Below are 12,752 nucleotides of genomic sequence, written 5' to 3'. Positions count from 1 at the left end.
AGAACATGACAGGCAGGATCTGTCCCATGACACCAGGTACTTGCCGCACACCTGGGTTCAGGGCATTGTTTTGATGGGTTCTAGAGAGTTCTGGAGGCCACCACACATCCTGCATGCTCTAGGAGCCCAGGAACAGTGCTGACCTCAACCCTGTGCTCCAGGACATCATGGTAGAATCAGCTACATCTGCTTCTTCTGATAATAAAGACTCCTGAATGGAGTCCAAGCCAGGTCCCACAGTGTTCTGAGTGCTTTCTGGTGAGGCCTCTGGGCAGAGTGCATAAATGTCCCTGGGCCTGTACACTTGGATGGTTAATTTTATATGTCAGCTTGGCTAGGCCATGGTACCGAGGTATTTGGTCAAATATTATTCCAGGTGTTTCTATGAAGGTATTTTTTCAGAAGAGATTAACATTTAAATCAGTAGACTTTGAGTAAAGTAGATTACTCTCCATAGTGTGGGTGGGCCTCATCCAGTCAGGTGAAGGACTGAACAGACCAAAAGATTGACCTCCCCTGGGAAGAGGAAATTCTGCCAGTGACTGCCTTCAGACTCCAGCTGCAACTCTTCCCAGCCTGCTGGCCTACCCTGAAGACTTTGGACTTTCCAGCCTCCACTACCACATGATCCCATTCCTTAAGTCAATCTCTCTCTCTCCCCCCTCTCCCCCTCCCACCCTCCTGCCAGCCCTGTGTGTGGGGGTGTGTGTGTATATGTATATATTTCTCCCTGTAGAGATAGATATATTGGCTTTGTTTCCCTAGAGAATCCTGACTAATCCACTGAGGATGCAGAGAGAACAGGTTCGCCTGGCTCTTTACAGTTTATAAATCATAACAACAGTGGCTTCTCTCCACTGAAGGCCTCTCAAATGCTTTGACTGTTTTATGTCCCCTTGTGAACCTGACATACAGGTTAAGTCTTAGGATCCAAACCTGGTCCTGTCTGACTCCACGGTCCCACTGCTCCCTGCCTCACATACCGTCCTGTGATACACAATCTGACCTCAGGGACCAGCGCAGGGGACATGCAGAATTGTGGCTTTGCTGACCCTTCAGTGTTTACAAATGGCAGGGGCCTGGAGGGGAGGGGCCTGGAGGGGAGAGACCTGGGGGCGCTGGCAGGGCCTCCTACCTCTTTGAGGAGGAAGAGAACTGTTCCTGTCACCTTTCAGCAAACAGCCCCGTCTCCATCCCTGCCCCACCCAAAGCCTCTTCCTCTCAATGCATCAAAATACTGCAAGAGGACTGGCTTACACTGGAGACGGGAGGGCTGGAGCGCAGTGTAAGGAAGCAGCTTGAGGCCAGACCTCAGTGACTAAGTGCCCGGGTCAAAGCACGCCTGCCAAGGTCTTCATCTAACACTTATCTGGCTGCCACCATGTGCGGGGTGCAGAGGCGCTCTAGAGGGCAGGGTACCCCCCATACGTGAGTGGGGAGCTCAGCACATTGGGTGGGAGGACAGAGAGGGCCTTGGGACGTGCGGAGGGAGCGTTCTCACATCCTGGTGTCTGCGGCGCCCGTGGGCAGCTCTGCTGAGGAGTCCCGGGAGCAGAGCGTGAGCTGGCTCACTCCCACCTCAGCTTTCCCACCGTGGTCCCGCCTGGGCCAGAAGGGGAGGCACCGGGCACAGGAGGACGTGCAGAACCTGGTGCCGATCCCACAGGGGAGGCCGTAGACCTCCGAGGCCTTCATAGTCTCCTCGGACTCCTGGATTTGATTCCATGCCAGGAGGCCTCTCTCGTCCAGGCTTCCTAATAAGAAACAGTGGTCGGTCAAGACTGGGCGCTGGGCTTCCTAGGTGGCGCAATGGTTAAGAATCTGCCTGCCAATGCAGAGGTCACGGGTTCGATCCCAGCTCCAGGAAGATCCCACATGCCACGGAGCAACTAAGCCCGTGTGCCAAAAAAAAAAAAAAAAAAAAAAAAAAAAAAAAAGACTGGGCGCTGAGGGAGCGGGCGGACCTGGGCGAGCGTCTCTGGCGCCCCCTGCAGGCACTCACGAGGCCTCGTCTCAGTGCCTGGCACCATCCTCCCCTTCCTCCTCCTCACCCCTCCTCCTCCTCCAAGCCCATCCCAAGAACCAGCTCAGCTCAAGTCAGCTCCTCATCAGGCACCCCCTGAGTTCTGGGGTGCGGCCTTCTGTGAACCGCTGCTCTCTCCTCATCTTACCGGGGGGACCTTTCTATATTTCAGTGGTTCTGTAAGGCAGATGCATTCTACATTTGGTGGAAAGAAGAAATGTGGAAAATAGAATACCACGAAGCAGGAGCTATCACAGAGGTCCTTTCAAGCGGCTGTGGGAGGATCAAGAAGAGAGCACTGACTTTAAGACACTGATGAAAGAAATCAAAGACGACACAACAGATGGAGGGACATACCATGTTCCTGGATTGGAAGAATCAACATCGTGAAAATGTCTGTACTACCCAAAGCAATTTACAGATTCAATGCAATCCCGATCAAATTACCAATGGCATTTTTCACAGAACTAGAGCAAGAAATCTTACGATTTGTATGGAAACGCAAAAGACCCCGAATAGCCAAAAGCAATCTTGAGAAGGAAAAATGGAGTTGGTGGAATCAGGCTTCCTGACTTCAAACTATACTACAAGGCCATAGTGATCAAGACAGTATGGTACTGGCACAAAAATAGAAAGGAAGATCAATGGACTAGAATAGAGAACTCAGAAGTAAGCCCAAACACATATGGGCACCTTCTCTTTGACAAAGGAGGCACGAATATACAATGGAAAAAAGACAGCCTCTTCAATAAGTGGTGCTGGGAACATTGGACAGCAACATGTAAAAGAATGAAATTAGAACACTTCCTAACACCATACACAAAAATAAACTCCAAATGGATTAAAGACCTACGTGTAAGGCCAGACACTATAAAACTCCTAGAGGAAAACATAGGCAGAACACTCTATGACATACATCAAAGCAAGATACTTTTGGACCCACCTCCTAGAATCATGGAAATAAAATCAAGAATAAACAAATGGGACCTCATGAAACTTAAAAGCTTTTGCACAGCGAAAGAAACCATAAACAAGACTAGAAGGCAACCCTCAGAATGGGAAAAAAATAGTTGTCTATGAAACAATGGACAAAGGATTAACCTCCAAAATATACAAGCAGCTCATGCAGCTTCATACCAAAAAAGCAAATAACCCAATCCACAAATGGGCGGAAGACCTAAATAGACATTTCTCCAAAGAAGACATACAGATGGCCAACAAACACATGAAAAGATGCTCAACATCACTCATCATCAGAGAAATGCAAGTCAAAGCCACAATGAGGTATCACCTCACACCAGTCAGAATGGCCATCATCACAAAATCTGGAAACCACAAATGTTGGAGAGGGTGTGGAGAAAAGGGAACTCTCCTGCACTGTTGGTGGGAATGTAAGTTGGTAAAGCCACTGTGGAAAACAATTTGGAGGTTCCTTAAAAAGCTACAAATAGAACTACCATATGATCCAGTCATCCCACTACTGGGTATATACCCAAAGAAAACCATACTCCCGAAAGAAACATGTACCATAATGTTTATTGCAGCACTATTTACAATAGCCAGGACATGGAAGCAACCTAAATGCCCATCAACAAATGAATGGATAAAGAAGGTGTGGCATATATATACAATGGAATATTACTCAGCTATAAAAAGGGATGAGATGGAGCTATATGTAATGAGGTGGATAGACCTAGAGTCTGTCATACAGAGTGAAGTAAGTCAGAAAGAGAAAGACAAATATTGTATACGAACTCATATACGGAATCTAAAAATGGTCCTGATGAACTCAGTGACAAGAACAAGGACGCAGGTGCAGAGAATGGACAGGAGAACTCGAGGTTTGGGAGGGGGCGGGGGGTGAAGGGGAAGCTGAGACGAAGCGAGAGAGTAGCACAGACATATATATACTACCAACTGTAAAACAGATAGCCAGTGGGAAGTTGTTGTATAACAAAGGGAGTTCAACTCGAGGATGGAAGATGCCTTAGAGGACTGGGGCGGGGAGGGTGGGGGGGACTCGAGGGCGGGTGGGGGGGAGTCAAGGGAGGGAGAGAATACGGGGATATGTGTATAAAAACAGATGATTGAACTTGGTGTACCCCCCAAAATAAATAAATAAATAAATAAATAAATAAATAAATAAATAAAAAAGAAGAAGAGAGCACTGAAAGCCGCCAGCGAGGGCAGCTCCGTGCTTTCACCTCCGCGGCCCCTGGGCTTTGCTTGCCCATCATCACACTACTGCCCTGTATTGTAGTGGTCTCTGTCGTCTCGCTCTTCCCTATTAGCCTGTGAGTTTCTGGAAGGCAGAGGGCGTATCTTGCAGCGCTTTGTATCCTCAATACAGAGCACCTGGAACACAGCACACTTGCTGTGGTTTTTATTGGAACATAAATAAATGAATACATGCGTCCTCTCCCTCATCAACTAGACTGCAGGCTCTAAGAGAACTGGGGATGTGTCTTTTGCTTTTTGCTTCTGGTGTATTTCTCACCTTAGGGTCCTTTTATGGGCTAAATTGTGTCCACCTGCCCACCCCCCTCCAAGAAACAAATCATATGTTGAAGTCCTAACCCCCCCAGCTCAGAATGTGACTGTATTTGGAGATAGAGTCTTTACAGAGGTGATTAAGTTAAAGATGAGGTCTTTAGGGTGGGCTCTAATTTAATCTGACTGGTGTCTTTATAAGAAGAGATTAGGACACACAGAGAGACACCAAAGATGCACACACAGGAAAGAAAGGCCATCCAACTGCAAGTCAAGGAGAGAGGCCCCAGGAGAAACCAACCCTGTCAACACCTTGATCTTGGACTTCTAGCCTCCAGAACTGTGAGAAAATACATTTGAGCTGTTTAAGCCTCCTAGTCTGTGGCATTTTGTGATGGCAGCCCTAGAAAGCTAGTACAGCCCATACACCCCACCCAGACCCAGGGCCTGCTTAGGGTATGCTGTGGCCAGCCTCTCGTGAGAACTGGGGCTAGAGAAGCAATGTGGGGGACCCAAATGCTGACCATATACCCAAATTGCCAGCTTACAGAGCAAAGGTGAGCCCTACCAGGAATGGTGTTGTCCAGTAGAAAGCCTAGAAATCCACCAACAAACATGCCCGTGGTCAGTAGCACCTGGATGACCTGGTCCAGCTGAAGAATCCCTACAGTGGAGACAAAAGTGACAGGGACTGAAAAGTGGGCAGAGGATCTGGATAGAGATTTTTCCAGAGAAGTCGTATGGATGCCAATAGGTACATGAAAGGTGTTCAACATCACTAATCATCAGGGAAATGTAAATCAAAGCCACAGTGAGATATCATCTCACACCTGTTACAATGGCTTTTACCAAAAATATAAGAACTAGGAAGTGCTGGTGAGGGTGTGAAGAAAAGGAACCCTTATGCACTATTGGTGGGAGTGTAAATTAGTGCAACCATATGGAAAACAGTGTGGAAGTTCTTCAAAAAATTAAGAATAGAATTACCATATGACCCAGCAATTCCACTTCTGGGTATTTATTCAAACATAATGAAAACACTAACTCAAAAAGATACATGCACAGCCACATTCACTGCAGCATTATTTACAACAGCCAAGATAAGGAAACAACGTAAGTGTTCAGCAATGGATGAATGACTAAAAAAAAATGTGATATATATTTATAATAGATATTATTCAGCCATAAAAAAGAATGAAATCTGGCTATTTGCGACAACATGGATGGACCTTGAGGGCATTATGCTATGAAATAAATCAGATAGAGAAAGACAAGTATGTATGAGCTCACTTATTATATGTAGACTCAAAAAAAAAAAACCTCATAGAAAGATCAGATTTGTGGTTACCAGAAGCAGGGCGTGGGAGGAGAAGGAATTGGAGGAAGGTGATCAAAAGGTACACACTTCCGGTTATAAGATAAATAAGTACAAGAGATGTAATGAACACCATGATGGCTATGGTTAACACTGCTGTGTGATATACAGAAAAGTTAAGAGAGTAAATCCTAAAAGTTCTCATCACAAGGAGAAATTTTTTCTTTACTATTTTCCATTTATTTTTTTTATCTTTTTATTTTTTATTTGTTCATTTATTTATTTATTTTTCAGATCTTTATTGGAGTATAATAGCTTTACACTGTTGTGCTAGTTTCTGCTATACAACAAAGTGAATCAGCTGTATTTATACATATTCCATTTATTTTTATTGTATCTATATGAGGTGGTGGGTATTAACTAGACTTATTATGGTAATAATTTCACAAGAGTATATGTACGTCAAACCTTTATGCTGTATACCTGGAACTCATACGATGATGTGTGTCAATAACATCTCAATAAAACTGGAAATAAATAAATCATGGTGATGTAATGTATAGCATGGTGACTATAGTTAATTTGTAAGAAAGGGAAGTCCCAGGGACCAAGGGCCCCACCGGCTCTGCCCCTGGAGCGGTCACAGTCTAGAGGATGGAGAATCACCTGTGTGGAGCCTCTCCAGGTTCTTGTTCACCCAGTTGGGAACGGCAAGCCCACAGTAGATGGAGAAGCCAAATACAAAGAGGTTTCTGGATGAGTTCATGTCCACGTACTGCAGGAGAGAGGCCCACACGGCAGGCCCCAAGCCATCAGCATCTGTACTGCACATCAGTCAAACACCCCTCCAAACCACCCCCACCTCCCAGCACTTGAGATTGGAAGGGGAAGTTGGGCTCAGAGGGCACAGGTTCTCAGTCAAGTCCTGACTCCCATGTGACCCTGGGAGCTGAGTGGTTTGGGTAATCCAGTTCAAACTTGATGCAATTTTGTTTTTCAGAAGTTTGGATGCTTCTGGTTATTTCTTTCTTCCATATGGGGCCAGTGCAGTTCCTGGGACTGAGGATTCCCTTCCCCTCCTCCCTCATCTCCGCCCTGTTCCATTCATCTCCATCCCCATGGTTTCCTTTCAGGAGACGCAATGCTGCTGCTTTTCTAAGGGTGACTCGCCTCACCTGCAGATTGGAAATCCCCACAGCAGTGATGACCCCAAACATCACCAGGAACATGCCTCCAATCACGGGGGTTGGTATGGTGGCAAACGCAGCCCCAATCTTCCCGAATACGCCCATCAGGAGCAGAACACAGCCCGCGGCGACAATCACCATCCTGCTCCCCACCTGCAGCACTCAGGGAGATGGGGGACAGACAAGGGAGCTCAGCACCAGCTGGACTGCACACCCTGGAGGCCGCTGCCTGTTCCTGGGGCACCACGAACAATGGCTCCACAGGACCTGCAGGAGCAGCACCAAAGGACCCGGAAATGGCCCCCTTCTACTCCCACGTGGCGCTGGGGAAAGGAGGAAGGTGTGACCTTAGGTCCCCGTCTCTGCTCTCACCTCTCCTCTCTGCTGCCCTCATGCCTGTCTTCAAGTCCTGACTCCAAATGCTCCTTCTCTAGGCAGCCTTTATAGTGAGGCAAGAAGTCTCTCTTGGGAGGGAGTGGCCCAATGCTTAAGAATGGGGTTTGAGAGCCAATCCCAACGCTGCCTCTAGCTAGCTGTGTGGCTTTAAGCACTGTTACCTAACCTCTCCAAATGTCAGCCTCCAAATTTACCAGGTGGAATTAATAATACTTATTTCACAAACTCATTATAGGAGACCAGCATTACCCTGATACCAAAGCCAGATAAGGACACTATAAGAAAAGAAAGTACAGTTGACCCTTGAACAGTGAGTTTGAACTGTGTGGGTTCATTTATTTGCAGATTGTTTTCAACAGTAAATACTACAGTACTAAACAATCCATGGTAGGTTGAATCTGTGAATGTGGAACCACAGATATGATGGAACCATGGATATGGAGGGACCATGTGTACAGAGGTCCCACTATAAGTTATACATGGATTTTCAGCTGCAAAGAAGTTTGGTGCCCCTAACTCCACCCCATTCCCCATGTTGTTCAAGGGTCAACTGTACAGACTAATATTCCAGATGAATATAGATGTAAAAACTATCGACAAAATATTAGCAAAAGAAATTTAACAGCACATTAAAAGGACCATACATCACGATCAAGTGGGACTTATCCCTGGGATGCAAGGATGTCTCAACATATGCAGATCAATAGTTGAGATACACCATATTAATAGAATGAAAGATAAAAACATATGGTCATCTCAACACATAAAGAAAAAGCATTGAACAAAATTCAACATCCTTTCATGATTAAAAAAAAAAACTTTCAACAAACTAAATATAGAAGTATCTCAACACAATAAAGGTCTTATGCAAAAAGCCCACAGCTAACATCATACTCAATACTGAAAGATTGGAAGCTTTTCTTCTAAGATCAGAAACAAGACAAGGGTGGGACTTTCCTGGTGGCACAATGGTTAAGAATCCACTTGCCGATGCAGGGGACACGGGTTCAATCCCTGGTCAGGGAAGATCCCACATGCTGCAGAGCAACTAAGCCCATGAGCCACAACTACTGAGCCTATGTGCCACAACTAATGAAGCCCATGCATCCTAGAGCCTGTGCTCTGCAACAAGAGAAGCCACCACAATGAGAAGCCCACACACTGCAACAAAGAGTAGCCCCCACTCGCAGCACTAGAGAAAGCCCACACAGCAATGAAAACCCAACACAGCCAATAAATAAATAAATAAATATTTTTTTAAAAATAAAATAAAATTATTAAAAAAATAAAGAAACAAGACAAGGGTGACAACTCTCACCACTCCTATTCAACATACTACTGGAAGTCATAGCCGTAGCAATCAAGTAAGATAAAGAAATAAAAGCCATCCAAATCAGAAAAGAAGTAAAATTATCTTTATTTGCAGATGATATGATCTTATATATAGCAAATCTTAAAGACTCCACCAAGAAATTGTTAGAATTAATCACTGCATTCAGTAAAGTTGCAGGATACAAAATCAACATACAGAAATCAGTTGCATTTTTCTACACTAACAATAAAACGTCTGAAAAAGAAATAATCCCATTCACATAGCATCAAAAGCAATAAAATAATTTAACCAAGGAGGTGAAAACTATAAGACTTTGATGAAAGAAATTGAAGAAGGCGCAAATAAATGAGCAGATATCCTATGTCATGACTGGAAGAATTAATATTGTTAAAATGTCCATACTACCTAAAGCCATCTACAGATTCAATGCTATCCCTATCAAATTTCCAATGGCATTTTAAACAGAAATAGAAAAAAATCCTAAAATGCCTACATAACCACAAAGGACATCTAATTGCCAAAACAATCCTGAAAAAGAAAAATAAAGCTGCAGGCACCATGTGTCCTGATATTAAACTATACTACAAAGCTATGGTAATCAAAACAGTATGGTACTGGCATAAAAATAGACACATAGACCAATGGAACAGAATTGAGAGCCCACAAATAAATTCATGCATGTATGGTCAACTAATATTTGATAAAGGAGCCATGAAAACTCAATGGGGAAAGGATAGTCTCTTCAATAAATAGTGCTGGGAAAACTGGATAACCACATGCAGAAAAATGAAACTGAACCACTATCTTGACACCACTCATAAAATTTAACTAAAAATGGATTACTTAAATGTAAGACAAGAAACCACAAAACCAGAAGAAAACACAGGGAAACTTCTTGACATTGGTCTTGGCAATGATTTTTTAGGCTATGACACCAAAAGCACAAGCAAAAAAAGTGAAAATCAACAAGTGGGACTACATTAAACTAAAAAGCTTTTGCACAGCAAAAGAATCAACAAAATGAAAAAGCAACATATGAAATGGGAGAAAATGTTTGGAAATTGTATATCAGATAAGGGTTTAATATCTAAAATATATAAAGAACTCATACAATTCAATAACAACAACAAACAATTTTAAAATGCGCAGAGGAACTTAGACATTTTTTACAAAGAAGACATACAATGGCCAATAGGTATGTGAAAAGATGCTCAACATCATTAATCATCAGAGAAATGCAAATCAAAACCACAAGATATCACCTCAACATTTGTTAGAATGGCTATCATCAAAAGACAAGAGGTATCTCCAAAGAAGACATGGATGGCCAAAAGCCACATGAAAAGCTGCTCAACATCACTAATTATTAGAAAAATGCAAATAAAACTACAATGAGGTATCACCTCATACCAGTTAGAATGGGCATCATCAGAAAATCTACAAACAGTAAATGCTGGAGAGGGTGTGCAGAAAAGGGAACGCTCTTGCACTGCTGGTGGGAATGTAAATAGATACAGCCACTATGGAGAACAGTATGGAGGTTTCTTGAAAAACTAAAAACAGAGTTACCATATGACCCAGCAATCCCACTACTGGGCATATACCCAGAGAACACCGTCATTCAAAAAGACACATGCACTCCAATGTTCATTGCAGCACTATATACAATAGCCAGGACATGGAAGCAACCTAAATGTCCATCAACAGATGAATGGATAAAGAAGATGTGGTACATATATACAATGGAATACAACTCAGCTGTAAAAAGGAACGAAATTGGGACATTAGTAGAGTCATGGATGGACCTAGAGGCTGTCATACAGAGTAAAATGAGTAAGAAAGAGAAAAACAAATGTTGTATATTAACACATATATGCGGAATATATAGAAAAATGGTACAGATCAACCAGTTTGCAAGGCAGAAATAGAGACACAGATGTACAGAATAAACATATGGACACCAAGTGGGGAAAGCAGAGGGAGGAAGGGGGGGGTTGGGGTGGGATGAATTGGGAGATTGGGATTGCCATACCTACATTACTAATGAGAAAAAAATCAAATTGTATGCTTTAAATATGTGCAGTTTATTGTATGTCAATTGTATCTCAATAAAAGTTCTTAAAGAAAAAAAAAAAAAAAGACGAGGTAACAAGTACTGACAAGGATGTGGAGAAATGGGAATCCTGTGCAGTGCTGATGGGAATGTAAACTGGTGAGCCACTATGGAAAATGGTATTGGGATTCCTCAAAAAGTTAAAAATAGAATTACCATAAGATCCAGCAATTCCACTTCCGGGTATTATCCCAAGAAAATGAAAACACTAACTCAAAAAATAAATCACACTTCCATGTTAATTGCACCATTATTTACAACAGCCAAGGTATGGAAACAACCTAAGTGTCTGTCAACAGATGAATGGATAAAGAAGATGTGGTATATACAATGAAATATTATTAAGCCATAAAAAAGAATGAAATCTTGCCATTTATGACAACACAGATGGACCTTGAGGGCATTATGTTAAGTGAAAAAAGTCAAACAGAGAAAAACAAATACTATACAATATTATTTACAGGTGGACTCTAAAAAAGCTAAACTTGCAGAAGTAAAGAGTAGAATGGTGGTTACCAGAGGCTGCTGGTGGGGGAAATGGGGAGATGTTCATCAAAGAGTACAAACTTCCAGTTAGAAGGTGAGTAAGTTCTTGGGATCTAATGCACAACATGGTGATTATAGTTAACAAAAATGTACTGCATACTTCAAAGTCACTAAGATAGCAGATCTTAAATGTTCTTATCACAAAAAAGAAATGGTAATTATGTAACGCGATAGAGGAGTTAGCTAATGGTTATAATCACATTGCAATATATGTGTATCAAATAAACACACTGTACACCTTAAACTTACACAATATTATATGCCAAGTGTATCTCAATAAAGCTAGGGGAGGTGGCTTCCTAGGTGGCGCAGTGGTTAAGAATCTGCCTGCCAATGCAGAGGTCACGGGTTCAATCCCAGCTCCAGGAAGATCCCACATGCCGCGGAGCAACTAAGCCCGTGTGCCCAAAAAAAAAAAAAAAAAAAAAAAAAGCTAGGGGAGGGAATTGATGTGCCTAGGGCACAGTGATGCAAGGAGAGAGATAGGAGATGGGATGGAAAGCAAGGAAAGGGCTCTGCCATGAAGCACTTCAAGGGCCATGGAAAGGAGTTAGAATAAATTCCAAAGATAAGGCATAAACAAAATGTGGTATATATGTGCAATGGAATATTATTCAGCCTTAAAAAGGAAATAAATTCTGACACCTACACAACATGGATGAACCTTGAGGACATGAAGTGAAATAAGCCAGTCACAAAAAGACAAATACTGTGTGAGTCCACTTATAGAGGTACCTAGAGCAGTCAAATTCATAGAGACAGAAAGTAGAATGGTGGTTGCTAGGGGCTGGGAGAGGTGGGGAAAAGGAGTTGTTGTTCAATTGGTAAAGATTTCAGTTTTGCAAGAGAAAAGAGTTCTGAAGCTTGATTGCACAACAATTTGGATGTATTAAACTCTACTGAACTATACATTTAGAAATGGTTAAGATGCTAAATTTATGTTACGTGTATTTTACTACAATTAAAAATAAAAAATCCAAAGACAAAGGAGACTCTCAGCAGTTATGTTAAGCAGAGTAGTGACATGATGTGATTTACATTTCAAAGAGTCCCCTCTAGGAATCCTCCTACACTGTTGGTGGGAATGTAAATTGGTGTAGCCATTATGGAAACCAGTATGGAGGTATCTCAAGAAACTGAAAATAGAGTTGACATACGATCCAGCAATCCCACTCCTAGGCATGTATCTGGACAAAACTCTAATTTGAAAAGATACAGGCACCCCTATGTTCATATAGCAGCATATTCACAACAGCCAAGACATGGAAACAACCTAAATGTCCATCAACATGTGAAAGGATAAAGATGTGGTGTATAAATGTGATGGAATATTACTCAGCCATAAAAAA

The 12,752-nt window shown here is 42.7% G+C and overlaps 1 protein-coding gene across 1 annotated transcript in view; it reads right to left on the bottom strand.

Annotated features, from left to right (window-relative positions):
• Positions 1 to 1,497: 1,497 nt before the first annotated feature.
• The window catches only part of LOC130850835 (solute carrier family 23 member 1-like), a 59,690-nt gene continuing 48,435 nt past the window's right edge, over positions 1,498 to 12,752 (bottom strand). Inside the window, exons 9-12 of the mRNA XM_057730217.1 lie at positions 7,004 to 7,168; positions 6,495 to 6,603; positions 5,082 to 5,177; positions 1,498 to 1,754 (exon numbers count right to left, since the gene is read on the bottom strand). Of these exons, the coding sequence (XP_057586200.1) occupies positions 1,498 to 1,754; positions 5,082 to 5,177; positions 6,495 to 6,603; positions 7,004 to 7,168 (627 nt within the window). The remainder of the gene's footprint in view (positions 1,755 to 5,081; positions 5,178 to 6,494; positions 6,604 to 7,003; positions 7,169 to 12,752) is intronic.

Source organism: Hippopotamus amphibius, chromosome 4, assembly GCF_030028045.1.
Source record: "Hippopotamus amphibius kiboko isolate mHipAmp2 chromosome 4, mHipAmp2.hap2, whole genome shotgun sequence".
Lineage (NCBI taxonomy): Eukaryota > Metazoa > Chordata > Mammalia > Artiodactyla > Hippopotamidae > Hippopotamus > Hippopotamus amphibius.
Note: the sequence above shows the minus strand (reverse complement) of the source record. Positions and strands in the feature narration are given on the sequence as shown.